Below are 20,906 nucleotides of genomic sequence, written 5' to 3' on the forward strand. Positions count from 1 at the left end.
TGACACCTAGACAGGACCAGTCAAATGGCTGATGCTTCCCCCTTTGGGCACGTCCACCACCACCCCTCTTACTGGTAAAAGACAGATATAGCCTTTTTATAAAAGTTCTTCTTGTTGTTTATTCAGCAACACTGCTGCTTTTAATTCCACCCCTCCTTTGTTCATTTATTTATTTATTGAATTTTATATGTATTACTGGCTTATCCTTGGCTCATTTCCTTATGCCCCCAGAAATGGCTGCTGCCTGCCTGCCTTCCCTCCCTCCTCCTCTGCCTGCCTCGCAGGGATGGTTTGTGTCTGGCTTTGACTCAGGGGAGAAGTCCTTCCTGCGCTCAATTAGACTTTTGGAAGTTCCAAATCCATTTTTCAAGTGTGGAAGAAGATTCATATTTAGGTTGATCTCTCTACTCCCCAATTCATGGCATCTTGGGATTTCCTTTGAAATGGCACCATTAAGCTGTCTGCAGGTTTAAGCTCCGCCAAAAATCAGGGGATGATGGGATTGCCTTGTACCTTGGCATGATTGTGGGTCTAGATGGCATCTGTGAGTGTGCCCACTTCCCTTTTTTTATCTGTCCAAATGTCAGAGAACAGTCCACGTCTGCAAATTGGGTGCCCGATTTTCATAAATTCCCCCAAAATCAGGGGATGATGGGACTGCCTTGAGTCTTGCCGTGTGGGTGAATCCCTGGATAAGCTATCATGGTGGCGAGTTTGAGGTTTTTAACGTGCAAATTGACGGAGCTATCGGAGGGTGTGTGAATGGGGTGCCCGATTTTCATAAATTCCCCAAAAATCAGGGGATGATGGGATTGCCTTGAGTCTTGGCGTGCGTGTGTCTACATCCATGAGGTGTCGGTGCCAAACTTGAGGTTTATAACTTTAACAGAAAAAAAGTTGTATACTTTCTTAGCTTAATGCAAGCCTATGGGGGGGGGGGGGGGAAAAGGAGCTCCGATCCGGATCTGGAGCTCCGCAGCGGAGCGGAGCAGACAGAGCGGAGCAGCGGGGGCGGAGCGAAGCGGCCCGATCCGCAAATCGCAGATCTGGAAGAGAAGCGGAGTGGGGGGTCCGTGCACACCCCTACTTTTAATAGTGTGGTAACTCAGAAGCTTTTTTTAAAGTCTAAAACTGCAAACTGGAAAGAAGTGCTCTGCAACCCTATGCTTACTTATGAGGTCTTACTTCTGTTTATAGAATCATAGAATCATAGAATAGCAGAGTTGGAAGAGGTCTCCAAGGCCATCGAGTCCAACCCCCTGCTCAATGCAGGAATCCACCCTAAAGCATCCCTGACAGATGGTTGTCCAGCTGCCTCTTGAAGGCTTCTAGTGTGGGAGAGCCCACAACCTCCCTAGGTAACTGATTCCATTGTCGTACTGCTCTAAAAGTCAGGAGGGTTTTCCTGATGTCCAGCTGGAATCTGGCTTCCTTTAACTTGAGCCCGTTATTCCGTGTCCTACACTCTGGGAGGATCGAAAAGAGATCCTGGCCCTCCTCTGTGTGACAACCTTTGAAGTATTTGAAGAGTGCTATCATGTCTCCCCTCCATCTTCTCTTCTCCAGGCTAAACATGCCCAGTTCTTTCAGTCTCTCTTCATAGGGCTTTGTAGGGCAACCAGGACCCTGATCATCCTGGTTGCCCTCCTCTGAATATGCTCCAGCTTGTGTGCGTCCTTCTTGAATTGTGGAGCCCAGAACTGGAAGCAATACTCTAGATGAGACCTAACCAGGGCCAAATAGAGAGGAACCAGTACCTCACGTGATTTGGAAGCTATACTTCTGTTAATGCAGCCCAAAATAGCATTTGCCTTTCTTGCAGCCATATCGCACTGTTGGCTCATATTCAGCTTGCGACCTACATCAATTCCAAGAACCTTCTCGTTTGTAGTATTGCTGAGCCAATATCCCCCATCTTCTAACTCTGCATTTGGTTTCTATTTCCTAGATGTAGAACTTGGCATTTATCCCTATTAAATTTCATTCTGTTGGTTTCAGCCCAGGACTCCAGCCTATCAAGATCACTTTGAAGTTTGTTTCTGTCTTCCCTGCACCTCCTCGTCCAAATCATTAATAAAAATGTTGAAGAGCACTGGGCCCAGGACTGAGCCCTGTGATACCCCACTCATTGCCTCTCCCCGGTTTGAGAAGGTTCCATTGATAAGTACTCTTTGAGTCCGATTCTGTAGCCAACTGTGAATCCACCTAATAGTTGTTCCATCTAGCCCACTTTTAGCTAGTTTGTTAATCAGAATGTCATGTGCTACTTTGTCAAAAGCTTTGCTGAAGTCAAGATATATGACATCCACAGCATTCCCACAGTCCACAAGGGAGGTTACCCTATCAAAAAATGAGATCAAATTAGTCTGACAGGGCTTGTTCTTGACAAATCCATGTTGGCTTCTAGTGATCACCGCATTGATTTCAAGGTGTTTACAGATTGACTTCTTTATAATCTGCTCCAGAATTTTCCCAGGGATGGATGTCAGACTGACTGGTCTGTAGTTCCCAGGTTCCTCCTTTTTGCCCTTTTTGAAGATAGGGACAACGTTAGCCCTCCTCCAGTCGTCCGGCACCTCACCCGTCTTCCATGATTTTGCAAAGATAATAGACAAAGGTTCTGAGAGTTCTTCTGCTAGCTCCTTCATTACTCTAGGATGCAGTTCATCGGGCCCTGGAGATCTGAACTCATTCAAGGAAATTAGGTGTTCTTTGACCGTTTGTTTATCAATCTCAAACTGTAATCCTGCCCCCTCAACTTCTGCTTCACTTTTTCCAGGGGGGTCATAGACCCGCTTTTGGGAGGCAAAGTAGGAATTGAGCACTTCAGCCTTTTCTTTGTCATCTGTTATCAATTTGCCATCCTCATTAAGCAGTTGAACCACCATTTCTTTCCTCTGTCTTTTACTACTCACGTATCTGAAGAAAGCCTTTTTATTGCTTTTAGCATCCCTCGCTAATCTCAGCTCATTCTCAGCTTTAGCCTTCCTGACGCCATTTCAGCACTTCTGTGCCACCTGTCTGTACTCTTCTTTTGTAGCTTGGCCTTCCTTCCACTTCCTATATGTATCCCTTTTTGTTTTCAGGTCATCTCTAAGCTTTTTGTGGAGCCACATTGGTTTCCTCTGTTGTCTTCTATCTTTTCTCCTTGTTGGAATTGTTTGTAACTGTGCCTTTAAAATTTCCTTTTTTAAATACTCCCACCCATCCTGCACTCCTTTTCTCATTAGACTCATTTGCCATGGGACCTTACTTATCATAGTTCTGAGTTTATTAAAATCAGCTTTCCTAAACTCCAGAGTACGTATATGGCTACACTCAACAGACTCAGAAGTAAGTCTCTTTATGCTCAAAGGGGTTTACTCAAAGGTAAGCATACATGGGATTTTAGTATGACTTGGATGTAAATGCACTTGAAATCAATGGGATTTACTCTTGAGTAAGGGAACCAGCAGGCCTGTAGTTTATGAACCTGGAGATGCATAGCTTCGCATGATCAAAGGAAAGGAAGATTGATCCTTTGCACTTGTGGACTACCAGGAAAATGGGTTTAATGGGAAGAAATTTTTAAAAATCATGATAAATCAAGGGATGAACCAATCTGATTCAAACATGGAGTGGCTAAAGCCCTCCTTAAGAGCTATCACCATGCCATCTCTTTTTCATTAGAACCTACACAGATGTAAGCATTTTTAATTTCCATTTTAAAAATTCCTTGAAATCAAGGGTTGAACTAATCTGATTCAAACTTGGCATTCTGAAAGCCCTCTTTATTTATTTATTTATTTATTATATTAAATTTTTATACCGCCCCATAGCCAAAGCTTTCTGGGCAGTTTACAAAAGTTAAAAACAGTGAACATTAAAAAAAGTATACAAAATTTAAAACCATCAAAAATATAAAAACAACAGTATAAAACAGTATCCATTTTAAACAACAACAGTTCTGGGTCCATTAAAAAATGAACAACAGGAGCTATCACTGTGCCAAGTTTGATCTCTTTAGCTTTAAAAATGGGGGAGCTGCAGGCAAGGAAGGTGAAAATGCCTACTCATAAGTAAGAACACAGAGTTAAATGGGACCTTTCTCCCTCCCCCTTTATGGTTGAGCAGAGAACCACCCTGCCCTCTTCTTTTGTTGGCAAGACCGCCCTTAGACACACACCCAACAAAGAACAGGGTGGTCAGATAGAATGCAAGGACAGCAATACAAGGGAGGGAGGAGCACATTTATTTTGCAGGGAGGGAAAATAATCCAGGCTTTCCCCACTCCAAAAAGAAACCAAACATGGAGGGGAAGAGGCGAAATGAGTGCAGGATATAGATGATGTCATGTGATTACCAGGCTGAAAAACTGCATACCAGGCATGGCGAGTGTGCAATAAATCACTGGTGTGATAGAGCTCTCAGTGATCTCCCAGTGGCCTTCATTGCTGAGAGAGGATTTGAACTCAATTCTCCCTGGGTCTATTAGATACATATGCTCTCACACACTGCTGGCTTCTTCCCTGCAGCCCCTAACCATGTGGCTCTACCTGGCTGCCCTCTTGGGGCTCTACTTCCTTCGCCGATGGTACCGGGAGAGGCAGATTGTGGAGAACCTCAGAGAGAAATATGTCTTCATCACCGGCTGTGATTCTGGCTTTGGGAACCAGCTGGCCAGACAGCTGGATCTCCAGGGCCTGCATGTGTTGGCAGCCTGTCTCACTCAGAAGGGGGCAGAGCAGCTGGAGAAGGCCACATCGGAGCGTCTGAAAACCACCATTCTAGACGTCACCAGCACAGAGAGTGTTGCAGCAGTGACCGAGTGGACGAAATCATGCATAGGGAACAAAGGTGACTGGCAAGAGATGGGATTGGTTTTCTTCAAATGTTACTAAGAGGTGCTAGGGTTGCTTACTGATCAGAATAAAATTCCCTGGATTGTTCTTGTGCCTTTGCCCATCAAGCCACTGAGCTGGTTTGCACAACAAATAGGCAGTTGACAAGCTACACTGGTTTGTTAAGGACTCTCCATATGCTGCTTATATACTAGGGAAATCTACATAATTGCCCTTCGCAGTACAGCTTGTCATGCAAACCCAGGCACAGTGGCTTGTTGTCATAGGTATCAAGCTACCCAGAACCATGGGCTGTTGTAAGATTCTGGGTGACTCCTTAATAATGGCAAAAAGCCACCCTGGCCAATCAAGCCACTGTTAAAGGCACAGAGTGGGTTTACACATCATGCTAAGCCACCCTGTGAATAAGCTACACCATGTGGCTCATTTGTGGAACGGACCACAATGCACCCAACAGACAATCGGGCTCACCAGGGGCTCTTCTCCTCCTCCTTCCAACTCAGTCCCCCAATCAGTATCCAGTATTTCTTGGCAGAAGCTGTTGTGTCTCCCCTCTCCGCTCAGATGGTTATCCCTTTTCATTCCTGACTCTTTTCAGTGCCTAAAAAAAATTGCAAAGGGTATCATATTTTTCTTTTGGCTCCTGAAAATTGCACAATTGTCTTCATCCTTTTTTAAAAAAAATAGTATTTCGTCACTACTGCACATGCATGGTTCCTCTGATATGTATAGTCCTGTCTTGTCAATGTCCTTGTAAGTTTCAGCAGTCAAAGGCAGAAAAGTGCAGTTGGGAAACATATAAGATTGCAGAGAGGCTAATTTGTACATACTTGACACTGACAGCACTGGAGAAGGTGGCGGAGGGAATGAGAGAAGTAGGTGAGATATCAGCTATGCAAGAGAAAAGACCAACCTTATCTCATCTTAAGTTTTGACAGAATCACTAAGGCTGCAGCATCTTGAGGTATGAGGGTATTTATAAATCAGTAACGATTAGGGTCAGGTGATATAGACTGTTATTCTAGAGAGGCTACTGCCTCATTCAAGAGAACACCAAAAGAATACTTGACAAACGTTTCCAAATAAAAACGCTCTAAATAAAAATGTAATAAATAAATAAATAAACGTTTCGCGTTACAGGTTGGTCTTTTCTCCATACTGTATAAGACTGATAATGAGTAGCATTGCTTAAGTACATTATTTTGAGACCCGCTCTGAAACTGGGGTCAGGTTATTTGGTCTTGAGTAAACTGGATTGTAAATGTGACTTCATATAGAATTCTTTTGCTTAAAAAGTAAATGTGTGGCTTGAAGATATGTATGTATTGATGTGAGAATAATTCAGGTAAAAACTATGTTATGAAAACTAGAGTTACAATGGTCATGGTAAGAGACAACAGAAATGTTTTCAAGATGTTCTATATTCTTAGGGGTTGTCCATGTTGTTTGATATATGCTATGTTGTACAATTTAAGTTACATTTTTATAACAGTATATTAATTCCATTTATTTTAGCTCCTGAAGGATTCTCAGTAATCCGAAACGTCGAGCACATCTTTTATATATTGTCAAGAAAAACTTCTTTTTTAAAAAAAACTATATTAAAGCCAGTTTTACTATTGACTCTAGCACCAGAGCCTTGCCTCTTCTACCTGTACTGAGTCAGGCTGGCTTGCAGACATTGCTGGCCACTTTGCACAACACTCTTTTTTGAGAGAGGTGTGCAAAATGGATGGAGGGCAGTGGCAGCGGCAGTGGCAGAGAGGGAAGCAGCCATGGTGCTACTCCTGGTCATGAGCATAAAAGTCTTCCTGCTCACTGTTGGTGCCCCAGCAGGGAGAAGGGAATCTTTTACCGCTGCCGGTCATTATGCATAAAAGGCTCATTTCTCTATGCTGGAGCATCGACTGGGAAAAGAGAGACTTTTACGCATGATTGGCACTGGAATTGCCCGCTGCTGGTCATTATGCACAATTTAATAGGGATAAATGCCAAGTCCTACATCTAGGAAATAGAAACCAAATGCACAGTTACAAGATGGGAGATACTTGGCTCAGCAATACTACTAACAAGAAGGATCTTGGAATTGTTGTAGATAATAAGTTGAATATGAGCCAACAGCGTGATATGGCTGCAAGAAAGGCAAATGCTATTTTGGGCTGCATTAATAGAAGTATAGCTTCCAAATCATGTGAGTTACTGGTTCATCTGAATTCAGCCCTGGTTAGACCTCATCTAGAGTATTGCATCCAGTTCTGGGCTCCACAATTCAAGAAGGACACAGACAAGCTGGAGCATGTTCAGAGGAGGGCAACCAGGATGATCAGGGGTCTGGAAACAAAGCCCTATGAAGAGAGACTGAAAGAACAGGGCATGTTTAGCCTGGAGAAGGGAAGATTGAGGGGAGACATGATAGCACTCTTCAAATACTTAAAAGGTTGTCACACAAAAGAGGGCCAGGATCTCTTCTCGATCATCCTAGAGTGCAGGACACAGAAGAAGAGGCTGAAGTTACAGGAAGCCAGATTCCGGAAGCTTTCTCATAGTGATTTTATAATTGCCTTAAGTCTATTGAAAACATACCATTCTTAAGATAGGTGTGAAACTGGAATGATAAGGACGATCCTAAATATGTATATTCTCTCCTTACACAGGGCTCTGGGGCTTGGTAAACAATGCAGGCATAAGTGTCCCAGCTGGTCCCAATGAATGGATGACCAAGGATGACTTTGCAAAGGTGATCAATGTCAATCTACTTGGGCTGATTGATGTGACGCTGCACCTCCTGCCCCTGGTGAGAAAAGCCAGAGGGAGGGTGGTCAATATGGCCAGTTCGTTGGGAAGACTGCCTTTGTTTGGAGGAGGATACTCCCCAGCCAAATATGGAGTGGAAGCCTTCTCTGACAATCTGAGGTAAAAAATACCAGGTCGATAATGTTTTCTTTGGGTTAAATAGCATGTTTTTTCCAAGTGGCATAGTTACTGTTCTTCTCTTCAAAACACAAGTCTGTGATTTGATGTGTGGTTCTAGGTCCAGGAACTTCTTAATAATGGCCTCTTCCCTATGGATGTCTTAGCCCATCAAGACATACAAGGATATGTTGCTTTCTGCCTAGCAGGTTGCTTAAGGCTTCTTTTTCTTTATTCTTTTCTTTGTTTCATATATTTCATTGCTGATAGAGCAATTCTAAGTGGAGGAGAAAGATCCCCACTTTCCCAACTCTGCTGGCTCGCTCTGGCCGGGGTGAGAGCAGTAGAATCATAGAATCATAGAACAGTAGAGTTGGAAGGGGCCTATAAAGCCACCGAGTCCAACCCCCTGCTCAATGAAGAACAGTACCTTCTTAGGGAGGATTTTCCCCAGCAATTCTTGATTATTTTCCTTTGCATCAAATCCAATGGAAGTTAAAATATAGTTGACAGGTGTGAGGTTCAATACTGGGCATGATGAGTGAGTGAGGGGTTTTTCGATCCAGCACATCCGAGGCTTCCCAACCTGCCCTTGGAATTCCCTGTAGTTCCAATATTGAGGAAGCTTCCGGTTACCCATTAGGCCACCTATGGCTGATGAATGAACTTCACTTCAACATAAAGTACATGACAAATTGGTTGGTGGGTTCAGTTCTGGTTTTGTACTGTGAAGAACTGCTAACAGAACTAACTTTGAATCCATTTTTCACTTTTGTTATAAATATATACTTTTTATAGTAAAACGTGAAAGTTAAAAATAAAAAATGAATGACAATGTGAAAATTGCCACTCCTCTTTCACATAGTTCAGACTTTGCACTAGTGGAAACTCAAGTCTGAACTATGTGAAAAAGGAGAATCCAATGAAAGTTATATTTGGGCGTCCACTTGCACAGGTGTAAACGTGCATCCTCTTGCACCATGGAAAATTTCGGCAAAGCTCCGGGAACACTATTTTAGTTTGCTGAATAATACAGCTGAATCTGTCCATAGCCTAAGATAAAAAATCAATAGCTCATAAACATTTCTTACTACTAAAGAGTTCAAGAATTTAACAGTTCAGTAGGAGATAATTTTTCTACATCACAAGTCTTGACCATTTCTTCTTATAAAGCTGACTAGCTTTTAGTTTTCCAAAGACAAGGAATTCTAGATGATGAAGAATTCTAGATGATGAATATGAGCCAACAGTGCGATATGGCTGCAAGAAAGGCAAATGCTATTTTGGGCTGCATTAATAGAAGTATAGCTTCCAAATCACGTGAGGTACTGGTTCCTCTCTATTCGGCCCTGGTTAGGCCTCATCTAGAGTACTGCGTCCAGTTCTGGGCTCCACAATTCAAGGACACAGACAAGCTGGAGCGTGTTCAGAGGAGGGCAACCAGGATGATCAGGGGTCTGGAAACAAAGCCCTATGAAGAGAGACTAAAAGAACTGGGCATGTTTAGCCTGGAGAAGAGAAGATTGAGGGGAGACATGATAACACTCTTCAAATACTTAAAAGGTTGTCACACAGAGGAGGGCCAGGACCTCTTCTTGATCCTCCCAGTGTGCATTACATGGAATAATGGGCTCAAGTTAAAGGAAGCCAGATTCCAGCTGGACATCAGGAAAAACTTCCCAACTGTTAGAGCAGTACGACAATGGAATCAGTTACCTAGGGAGGTTGTGGGCTCTCCCACACTAAAGGCATTCAAGAGGCAGCTGGACAACTATCTGTCAGGGATGCTTTAGGGTGGATTCCTGCATTGAGCAGGGGGGTGGACTCAATGGCCTTGTAGGACCCTTCCAACTCTGCTATTCTATGATTCTAAGAGCTCATATAACCAAATATCCGACCACATTTATACTATCTTGTGAATATAACCTTATATTGTAATCAGCTCCAGAACAACATACCTGTCCCATCAATTAGGCTTACGTTCTAAGGTTATAATAATAAACCTTCCTTGGAGAATTAATATAAAGGAAAACATTAGTTCTGGGTTTATATTTTTCTTTTTAACAAAGCTTCGAACCATAGCATGTATATGTAACAAAATTAAATGAAAAATAGATTGATTTGGTTTATTGTGTTAATATTTTAACACAAAATGCATTGCTGTATTGTTTGTTAACTGATAAGCATCATTGCCAGACTTCATATTAAGTTATGCAAAATTCATTGTGACCTTGCTTTGAATCATTATGCCTTTCCTTCATAGAATCACTACTTTTGCATCTCTAAATTGTAGCTTATTTTTCATTAAGCATTTTAATTTCCTCTGCACTTGGTATCTTACAGCAAGACATCTCATATCCTGTTGAAGTAGGTGAGTTAGAACTATTCTCAGTTGCCTTTCCCAGCAATTCCAGGAAAGCTAAACCAACTATTTTCTTTAAATCAGTGTCAGCTGGAAGAAACACTGCCAGCAACTGATCAATGCTTGCAGAGCTTCCCACAAATACATTAGGGGCCTCTGGATGATAGGTGGCACATGCACTCCATTTGTCACCACACTTTCTGACTTAAACCCAGGAATTGGCACTGTGATGTCCAAACTGGCCCATGGTTGACTTGTTTTCACTTGTACACTCTTCAGAAGCCCTTTCCTTATGTTAGGAATTGTGGTAAGGGAGGCGCTTCCATTTACTGGGAAAGAGCATCCCTGAACAATATCTATAGTTCTATAAATATATTAAGTATCTGCGTGAAGAGTATGGTTCAGTTGAGTAAAAGCAGAAATCACATGTACTCCACTTGTCCTCACAATTTCTAACTTAAACAACCCAGGAATTGTCTCTGTGACATGCAAATTGGCCCATTGTTGTCTTTTGACATGTACACACTTCGGAAGCCCTTTCCTTATGTTAGAAATCGTGCTAAGGAAGGGGTTTCCTTTTACTGGAACATAGCATGGCTGAACTAGATCAATAGTTCTATAAATTATTGGGAGGCACAGTAGTGCTAGATAATTTAGACAGACTCCAACCATATAACACTATTCCTCCTTCTGAAGATTTCTGGACCCCAGACTACTAAAGACAAACAAACTGGCAGACCATAATAACAGTTTTCATGTGCTTTATAAGGCAGGTGCTCCTACAGGCTACCAAACGGAGGCCATAGAATCACCTGGCTTGGTCTGTCAGAAACGTGGCCTCACTGCTCCTTGCAGGTCCACATTCGCTAATATCCCTTTTTGGGGCAAGGTGCTTCAGCGGGTGGTGGCCGGGTATCTTCAGACGTTCTTGGAAGAAACAGATTATCTGGACCCATTTCAGTCTGGTTTCCGGCCAGGGAACAGCACTGAAACAGCCTTGGTGGCTCTGACTGATGACCTCCTCTGCGTGAAAGACAGGGGGAGTGATACCCTGTTGATCTTCTCGGAGGCTTTTGATACCATTGATCATAGTATCTTACTGGACCGGCTCTGTGAGATGGGAGTAGGGGACACTGTGTTACAGTGGTTCTGCTCCTATTTGCAGGACCAACTCCAGAGAGTGGTATTGCGGGATTCTTGTTCCACCCCATGGCAATTAAGCTGTGGGGTGCCACAGGGTTCTATTCTATCCCCCATGCTGTTCAACATCTATATGAAGCCGTTGGGTAAGGTCATTAGGGGTTTGGGGGTTGGGTGCCATCAGTAGGCTGATGATATTCAGCTCTACCCTCCTTGTCATCGGAGTCAGCTGGGGCTGTGAAGGTGCTGGACCAGTGCCTGGAAGCTGTAATGGGCTGGATGAGGGCCAATAAACTGAAGCTGAATCCTGATAAGACGGAAGCTCTGTGGATTGGTGGTTCCCGAGTCCGGGAATTGGGTAAGCCATCTGTTCTGGATGAGGTGGCACTCCCTCGGAAGGAGCAGGTACATAGCGTGGGAGTACTCCTAGATCCATCATTGTCACTGGATGCCCAGGTGGATTCTGTGGCACAGAGTACTTGAAGTCCTGTGAACCGCCCAGAGAGCTTCGGCTATTGGGCGGTATAAAAATGTAATAAATAAATAAATAAATAAATAAAAGTCAGCTTCAGCTGATCCACCAGCTACAGCCTTTCCTGGACAGGACAACCTCGCCACAGTGTGCATGCACTGGTAACTTCCCGATTAGACTACTGCAATGCACTCTACGTGGGGCTGCCCTTGAAGACGACTTGGAAGTTGCAGCTAGTGCAAAATGCAGCAGCTAGACTGCCCGGTCTTAGAGGAATTGCACTGGCTGCCTATACGCTACCAGTCAGAATTCAAGGTATTGGTAATGATGTTTAAAGCCCTAAAGGGCTTTGGACCTCAATACTTGAGGAAGCGCCTCTCCTTATATATGCCTGCCAAAGACTTGAATGAATGAATTTTATTTACGGTCACAAGACCAGCAAAACAACACAACAATATAAGCACATATAATATTCCCAAACCAACAGAATAAAATCAGACTATGAATAAAACAATATATGGTAACAATTAATTAGTTAAAATATGTCCCACATATTTTAATAGATTAAAACATTGTCACAATCAGATGATATCATCCCACGCCGACAAGCAATTGCCGCAGCACAAAATTTAGCCACCTTGGAGGTTATTTGAGAGTTCTGATCAGCCAAAAGATAGTCTGTATAGAACACATCAGATCTCCCAGGTATTCCTTGTAAACTAGGAGTGATGAAAGTATGCCGAAAGTCACAATAAAAGGAGCAGTATACATGATCCACAGTTTCTATCATGTCAGCTTTACAGGGGCATAGGCGCTTAGAATATGGAATATTATTAAATTTACCCTCCAAAAATGCAGAGGGAAGCACATTAAATTTAGCCTGCGTGAAGGCTTTCCTGTATTTTGGAATAGTTAAAGAAGTTAAATATGTTGCAGGAAGGAGAGCCTGCCCCCGATCTCTAAATTCAGGATATGGGGTTGCTGCTCTTATATGATCTTGTAACTCAATATCACTAATACGGTGAAATATATCCTCCTTGGCTTTTGAAAGGCCTAATGTCAAAATGGCATTTCGCGAGAAACCCAAAATGCACAATTTTTCGTTCACAGCCCTTTCCATTTAGACTGGAATGCATCAGTCAGAGTCAAAGGGGCCAAGCCTTGAGGAGAGAATGTCATTTTTAGCCAGAAGTTTAACTTGTACCTCCAGGCACGGGATTCAACCGAGATTTGACCTGTCTCTAGACGTAGAAGTACGTTGGGCACTCAGCTTGGAAGACAAAGAATATTTCTCAGAAATTTTGTTTGGGTGGATTCCATAGCAGTAAAATTGCTGTAAGTGCAAAATTGTGCACCGTAAAGCAATTGTGTTAATACCTTGGCGGAAAACACTTGTAAGGCTGATGGTATGTACTGTCCTCCTTTGGCATAAAAAAAATAAATTAGTGATTTGGCACTCCTCTGTGCATTTGCAATGGCATTAGAGATTTGACTCTTCCATGAGCCAGACGATTGAAAGATGACTCCCAAATATTTATAGGTTTTAACCTGTTCAATTAAATGCCCATTTATCTGCCAATGATGTTTAATCCGCTTTCTGGTAAAAACCAAGACTTTAGATTTAGTGTAATTAATTACCAACTTTTCGGTTTTACAATAGATGCCTAAAGCTCTTAATAACCGCCTCAAGCCAATGCATGTCAAAGAAAGAAGTACCGCGTCATCTGCATATAGTAAAATGGACAACGATCTATGTGCCAACTTGGGAGGGTGAGAGTTTATCTCAGAGAGCCCCTTGACCAAAGAGTTGATATAAATGTTAAACAAGGTGGGGGCAAGAACACAGCCCTGTCTAACACCAATGTGAGTTGGAATCGCTCTGGTCAGAAGGCCTACACGGTCGCATCTCACCTGCACCCACGTTTTATCATAGAGGCTATGAATAAGAAACAGCAATCGCCTATCAATGTTGGTATCCTCAAGCCTTTGCCACAACCTGTCTCTCGGGATTGAATCAAAAGCAGACTTAAAGTCGATGAAGGCTGTGTAAAGTGCCCCTCCGGAAGCAGAGGAGTATTTCTCAGCCAGATGTTGTAGTACAAGTCCTTGATCCGCTGTGGAACGCCCAGGTCTGAAGCCTGCCTGCTCATCTTCCAGAAGATTTACCTCCTCCATCCAGCTTAAAAGTTTCTCAAAGAGGTGGCTAGCATACAACTTACTCACAATGCTCAGCAGACTAATTGGCCTATAATTAGCAGGGTCCCCTCTTTTCCCTTTTTTATATATCGGAACAATTGTAGCAAGGCCCCAGTCCTCTGGTATACATGCTGTCCTATTGATACAAGTAAATAAGACTGCTAGAACAGGGGCCCACCACTCCATATTGGCCTTAAGCATCTCAGGAAGGATATTATCACTCCCGGGTGCTTTACCTTGTTTAAGTTTAGAAATAAGGCTTTTAATTTCAGAAATAGAAACGGGAGGCCAATCGGGGACATTCGCCAGTTCAGTTTGCGACAGTGAGATTCCAGTTTGTCTTTCTGCATACAGTTCACTAAAATATAGTTCCCAGGTCTTAACAGGAATATGAAAGTCCATTCTACCTGGTTTACTCTGCCAACCAGAGGAGACAATTCTCCAAAAGGTGGCTGTGTCCCGAGCCCTTAAAGCGACAATTAGATTCTGCCAATCCACTCTCCGCGCCTGATTCTTTTTCTCCTTAATCAAGTTTTTATATCTCTTCTTTAAAGACAACCATTCAGAGGGTAGAGTCGGCAAATCCAATTCCCTGTACCTCCTGTATTTATCTATTAAGGATTTCTTCATATCCACACAATCTTGGTCAAACCAAGGTTTGGATCTACAGGGAGGGACATATGTGGGTTTTTTCTGAGTCAAACAATTTTGAAAGAGTAAAATAATCTCTTGATACGACTCTAAGACAGTTTGCGAGAACCCCGCAGTTAGCAAAGTGTCTCGCAATCTAAGACAATTTTCTGAGTGTAACAATAGCCGTAGGTCGTTATCTAACCTGCCAGACCATCTTACACGTGAGGCTCTAATTTCAGGCTCAGGGAAGTTCCAAGGTCCATGATCTGCATGGACTTCCTGATCCCAAAGGTTCAGGAGTACCATTAAAGGAAGGTAGTCACTCTCTGTACGCGTACCCACCCTGCAACTAATCACCAAATTTAACAGATTATACGATACAATAAAATAATCAATTGTTGATGCTCCAGGGCCTGATAAAAATGTGTATTCACCTTTTCTGTCTCCCTCTGTACCCCCATTTAACAACACTAAATCTAAATAATTTATCATATGTAGGAGGCACAATCCGGAGTAATTGCAACCACTGTCTTTAGACTGCCTTTCAGGTAGTAGATGTGCCACCTCTGTTTCAGGAGGGTGTTCACCATAATGGCGGTAGAGAGCTTCATCATTCGGACCAATTCTGGCATTAAAATCTCCTGCCAGTATCACAGATGCTCCTGGATGATCAGATGTCTTTCTTTCAATGAACTCTTGCAGTCTGAACCACCTATCTTTATTTAGATGTTTTTTACTCAAAGGGGGTAGATAAACATTTATTAATAACAAGGAGAAAGCGTAAAATTCAATCACTAGAGAAATTGCAATACCAGGTAAACAACCTGAACTAGTGAAGGTGGCTCTGAGTTTAGTTGAAACCAAAATCCCAAGGCCTCCCTTAGAACGCCCTCCCCTAGTACTTGGCTCTGCTTTTAAAGAGTAGGTTGCAAAGCCATTCAATTCCAGTTCCTCCCTTATCCAAGTCTCCTATAGCAGTAGGATATCATGACGGCTAATAAAATCCTGTAAAGATGGATCAGCAGTCTTGTTCTGCCAGCCTGCAACGTTCCAAGAAAGCAATGTTAGTTGTGAATTCTGATGGCATAGATTTGGTCAATCCAGGGTATACTGAGTCTTTCCAACAGGGGAACTCAAAGGGCTACACGTTACTATGGGAGCTGCAGAGTTCAACCCTTTCAGGCTCAAACCTTTAGGGTTTGGCAAGAGAGTCCTCTGAACCATTTTATGAGGAGATTGTACATTGGCTTTTCCCTTGGAGATAGCCCTACTTCTCTCATGGGTCTGCTCCTTTTCCCTAATTGATCCTACTGCGCCAACTTCATCCTCAGCAAGTTCAATGGCCTCCATAAGTGGACTCAATTTACTCACATTTGAAACTATTGGATGATATACATTAGGTAGGTGTCCTCCTATCGCAGCTGCTTTCTGAGGAGAACCAATTTCCGCCACATCCAGCTCTCCCATCTCAAACCAGGTTAATTTGGAGGCAGTTGCTGTTTTTGCAATAGCAAGATTTTTAGGGGTATAGTCAGGATCACATTTACAGGTGAGTGGATTTATCTCTACTAGGCATGTGCTCCGCTCCGATTAGGAGCGGAGAAGCAGTAGCGGATTAGCCTGCTCCGCCTTACCCAGAGGCGGAGTAGAAGTGGACCGCGGACCCCTAGAAGCAAGGCGAAGAGAAGCGGTCATTTTTCGGAGCTCCTAGTTCAGGCGGAGTGCTCCGATCGCTATCTTGAAACATTTCGCCCATAGGATTGCATTGCGGAAAACAATCGGGGATAACTGGGTTGATTTTTAAGTTATCGTTCTGAAAATTCTTGTGCACAGAGAGTCGTGGATGGGGGTCATTTTAAGACTACTCTCACCTCTCTGTGTCATGCGGGTCGCGTGCTAGAATTTTTTAAAAATTGGGTAAACAAACGGACAGTGCGCGGTTTTCGCCCATAGGATCACATTGAGGAAAAGAATTGGGGATAACTGGGTTGATTTTTAAGCTATCGTTCTGAAAATTCTTGTGCACAGAGAGTCGTGGATGGGGGTCATTTTGAGACTACTCTCACCTCTCTGTGTGGTGCGGATCGCACGCTAGAATTTTTGGAAAAATCGGCGTGAAAAATACCTTTTTCAAAGGGCTGAGGGGCAGAGTCAGCTCCCGGTCATGATCACATGATCCCAAAGTTAGAGGAGGGCATAGGCAAAACAGGTAACTTGGGATCCTGGGAAACTTCTCTTTCTTCATCTGAACGGACTTTTCCCAGTGTTTTTTAACACAGTAGCCCCACCAAATGCACAAACACAACCTGAAATCATATACTAAGCCAATAATAAGAGAGCACTGCTCCCCACCCTAACTTTGGGGAACAACTGAAAAGATGTGGTGCAAGGGGATGAGCTCCCCTAGGGCATCTCATCGTGGACGTGCCCCCACTGTCTCCTGCACTGGAAGGCCATCAGAGCCTTCCAAAGAGAGTAAAACGGTGGAGCAATGCCTATCATGAGTCGAAGTGAGCGTTTACTTCTTAGTGGTGGAGCGATGCCTGTTATGAGTTGAAGTGAGCGTTTACTTCTCAGAGCTGTTGGTGAAGCAATGGCTTTCTTGAGCTGAACTGGCAGCTGCTTCCCTCTCCCCCGGGCACATCCCCCTATTGCTGGTAAAAGATATAGCCTTTTTAAAAAAGTTCTTGTTGTTGTTTACTCAGCAACACTGCTGCTTTTAATTCCACCCCTCCTTTGTTTATTTATTTATTTATTCCATTTTATATGCATTACTGGCTTATCCTTGGCTCACTTCCTTATGCCCCCAGAAATGCCAGCTGCATGCCTGCCTGCCTTCCCTCCCTCCTCCCCTGCCCATCTCGCAGGGTTGTTGTGTGTGTGTGGCTTTGACTCAGGGGAGAAGTCCTTCCTGCGCTCACTTGGAGTTTTGGAAGTTCCAAATTTTGCAGGTTTAAGCCCCGCCAAAAAACAGGGGATGATGGGACTGCCTTGAGTCTGGGCGTGCGTATGTATCCCTGGATAAGCTTTCATGGTGGTGAGTTTGAGCGTTTTTTTTAATGTGCAAAATTGACGGAGCTATGGAAAGGGGTGTTGGATTTTCAAAAATTCCCCCAAAATCAGGGGATGATGGGATTTGCTTGAAACTTGGCACACGTGTGGATGCATGGATAAGCTGTCCTGGTGGCGAGTTTGAGGTTTCTAACGTGCAAATTGACGGAGCTATGGAAAGGAGTGTGAATGGGGTGCCCGATTTTCAAAAATTCCCCAAAAATCAGGGGATGATGGGATTGCCTTGAAACTTGGCGTCCATGGGGACACATGGATAAGGTGTAATGGTGGCAAGTTTGAGGTTTCTAACATGCAAATTGACGGAGCTATCGAAAGGGGTGTGAATGGGGTGCCCGATTTTCAAAAATTCTCCCAAAATCAGGGGATGATGGGATTGCTTTGAAACTTGGCGTGTGTGTGTATACATCCATGAGGTGTCATGGAGCCAAACGTGAGGTTTCTAACTTGAACAGAAAAAAAGTTGTATAATTTTTTAGCTTTCAATGCAACCCTATGGGGGGGGAAACGGAGCTCCGATCCGGATCCGGAGCTCCGAGCGGAGCGGAGCGGAAGTGGGCGGAGTGGGGGCAGGGCGAAGCGGCCCACTCCAAAAATTGCAGATCTGCAAGTGAAGCGGAGCGGGGGATCCGTGCACACCCCTAATCTCTACAGTAACCTGTTGTCGTGGAGGGCATATCTTTTCGCCCAAAGCTCTCAGCTCAGCACACTCCCAACTTTCCATGTTGTTCACTTGTTGGTCTATTACCAGACTCTCTATGGTTCGGTGGACCTCCCCGTGATCACTTAGGTTTCTTTGCCCCACCTTCATTTTTTCCAAACGTGATTTTAAGAAATTGAGTCTATCAACAATTTCATTTTTTGCATCATGAGATAGAGCAGAGAAGGACTCTAGTAACTTCTGCTCTTCAGCATCGAAGGGTACTTCCCTCTTTTGTGATGTCAGCCTTTGTCCATAGTCAACAGGATGTAAAAGTTCTCGTGTCTCTAAATCACTCGAGCATTCATGGATAGAAGGGTTGTTCCCTGCACTATCAAAGTCAATTAGATTATTATGATTAGATGATTCCTCAATTCGACCACTTTTAGTATGTGTGGGCAAGTGGGGACCCAAGGGAAGGGGAGGTGCCCAGTTCTCAAATAATCTAGAAACCAATATACCACGCTTGCTTAATAGGCCCCTACAATCATACACTATCTTAGCTGAATTCCAATTGCAAAATGTGACTACTGAACGAGCACGAAAGACATTAAAATATAGGTATTCAACCCTTATTAGGTCCTCTATTGAAAAGAAACCTGGAAGAACCAGTTCCAAAATTTTATAGAAATGACGTTTACGTTCATTTTGTGATAAAATCCCCTCTGGTTTTGGATAGTTTGATAAGACTAATTTATTTCGATTCAATACTAGTCTCCAGGTACAATCTTTTACAATTGTCTTTTAAATTATATATTGTTTTAACTTGGTTCATGGTTTAATTTGTTTTAACTCTGCATATTTATTGTTTTATATTGTATGCTTTTATCTGTATGCCACCCTGAGATCTTAATGATATAGGGCAGGATAAATATGTTTTAAATAAATAAATCAGTCATGATGTTGTGCAATATCACAAATTGTGCTAGCTTACAATTTATCTTCCATGCACCCACAATGTCCCTTAGTCTTTCAGTTCTAAATCCAGATTGGGAGGATAGAATGCCTGGGACCAGCAAAGACGGTCCACGTTGTCCTGGTCCTGCATTGCCTTATGATGCATCTCGGCCTTACTGTATTGGTAGAATAATCCTCTGTGAGGTAGCTCACACTTTTATTCTGTGAGTTGACCCATGCGTTTACCGGGTGAGTTGATAGTGAGACATGGGTGTCTCCTTTAATGTAGCCAGGCTGAGAGTGGTACTGCTGCTAATAATGGTGTGTGGTACATATATAGCGGTATTTCCTATCAACATTATGACTGATGCTGCTGTCAGTAGTGGTGAGAAACTTGAAAGCAAGTTTGGGGGAGAAGGGAGCTGTTTCAAAGATTAACAGGCAACAAGAAAAAGTGCAATATAATACCGTGGGAGTGGGGAACATGATTATTTTGAGCAGAAATTGCTTGCTAACTTTAAAAAACTGAAGATCTTTTTAAAAAAACAGTGCCTTTTTCCTTCTAAAAGGTGCTCTCAGAGACTTATATAGAACATGAAGTTAGACAATTGAGCTCACAACACTGAACCCAAGACATTTTCTTCTGTTGTGAAGTGATATTGGGAAGATGTCATTTGAAACAAGTAGTGTGCTGGAGGAGGGTGTTTAACTTTCCACTTACCAGTTCTTTCAAACAACAACCCCATATCACCAAATCTGTTTTATCTTCACCAAGCATCTTAAGACCCAATGCAACCATGGGTTACTCCTGCAGTATGGATGCTGGTGGAAATCTCAATGTAGTAGAGGACAAATATTTCCATTTCAGACTTCAAACACATTCTATTGCAACAAAATACCTTGTATTAAAAAGCAACCTGGCAAATGTTGAAGCATGGAGAAATCTTGGTATGGTGGGTTTTGTTTTTTGTTTTTGTTTTTTGTCTCATTCATGATGAGAGGTGAAGATGATGATCAATTCAAAACCCAGAATAAAAAAAAATGAATTCCAATGTAATTCAGTCCCACCTTGTAGTGTTACTGATTCTAGGCATTCCATCCTCCCAATCTGGATTTAGGACTGAAAGACCCAGGAAAAGTGTGGGTGCATGGAGGGTAAGTTGTAAGCATGCACAATTTGTGACATTGCACAGCACCATGACTGATCACGGGGCACGTCACATAAGGCATCAGCCTTAGCTAACAATTTCCTGGATCTGTGGAGCTCGGACCAAGGAGAGAAAGCCCTTTCTTCTGTTTTTTTAAACCAGTGGGTGTTTTGATGATTCAATATATTAAGTATCTGCATGATTATTATGGTTCAGTAGGAAAGAATGTTTGTTTTCTTTTTCCATCTCAGGCGTGAGCTCCTCCCTTTCGGAGTCAAACTCAGCATTGTTGAGCCTGGTGCTTTCTGTACACCCATTGTGCAAAATGCAGAAGGGTGTGTCAGCATTCAGTGGAACTTGGCACGTTCTGAAATCAGAGAGACCTATGGGAAACAATACCTTGAAAAACGTAAGTTAACTATCTGGAAACTGTTTTAGATGGCGCGTATGTGTGTCAAAAATCTAAACGGCAGGACTCATGAAGGTCAGGAACCTGTAATGCTAATTTTATTGAGAGTTTAGAGAGCAACCGTAAACA

The 20,906-nt window shown here is 43.0% G+C and overlaps 2 protein-coding genes across 2 annotated transcripts in view; both read left to right on the forward strand.

Annotated features, from left to right (window-relative positions):
• Positions 1-20,906, forward strand: part of LOC134394365 (retinol dehydrogenase 16-like) — a 118,376-nt gene that overhangs the window by 96,671 nt on the left and 799 nt on the right. Inside the window, exons 2-4 of the mRNA XM_063119758.1 lie at positions 4,515-4,836; positions 7,496-7,754; positions 20,620-20,781. Of these exons, the coding sequence (XP_062975828.1) occupies positions 4,524-4,836; positions 7,496-7,754; positions 20,620-20,781 (734 nt within the window). The 5' untranslated portion in view covers positions 4,515-4,523. The remainder of the gene's footprint in view (positions 1-4,514; positions 4,837-7,495; positions 7,755-20,619; positions 20,782-20,906) is intronic.
• The window catches only part of LOC134394364 (retinol dehydrogenase 7-like), a 260,477-nt gene that overhangs the window by 96,669 nt on the left and 142,902 nt on the right, over positions 1-20,906 (forward strand). The window lies entirely within an intron of this gene.

Source organism: Elgaria multicarinata, chromosome 3 (genome assembly GCF_023053635.1).
Source record: "Elgaria multicarinata webbii isolate HBS135686 ecotype San Diego chromosome 3, rElgMul1.1.pri, whole genome shotgun sequence".
In the NCBI taxonomy this organism is placed as follows: domain Eukaryota; kingdom Metazoa; phylum Chordata; class Lepidosauria; order Squamata; family Anguidae; genus Elgaria; species Elgaria multicarinata.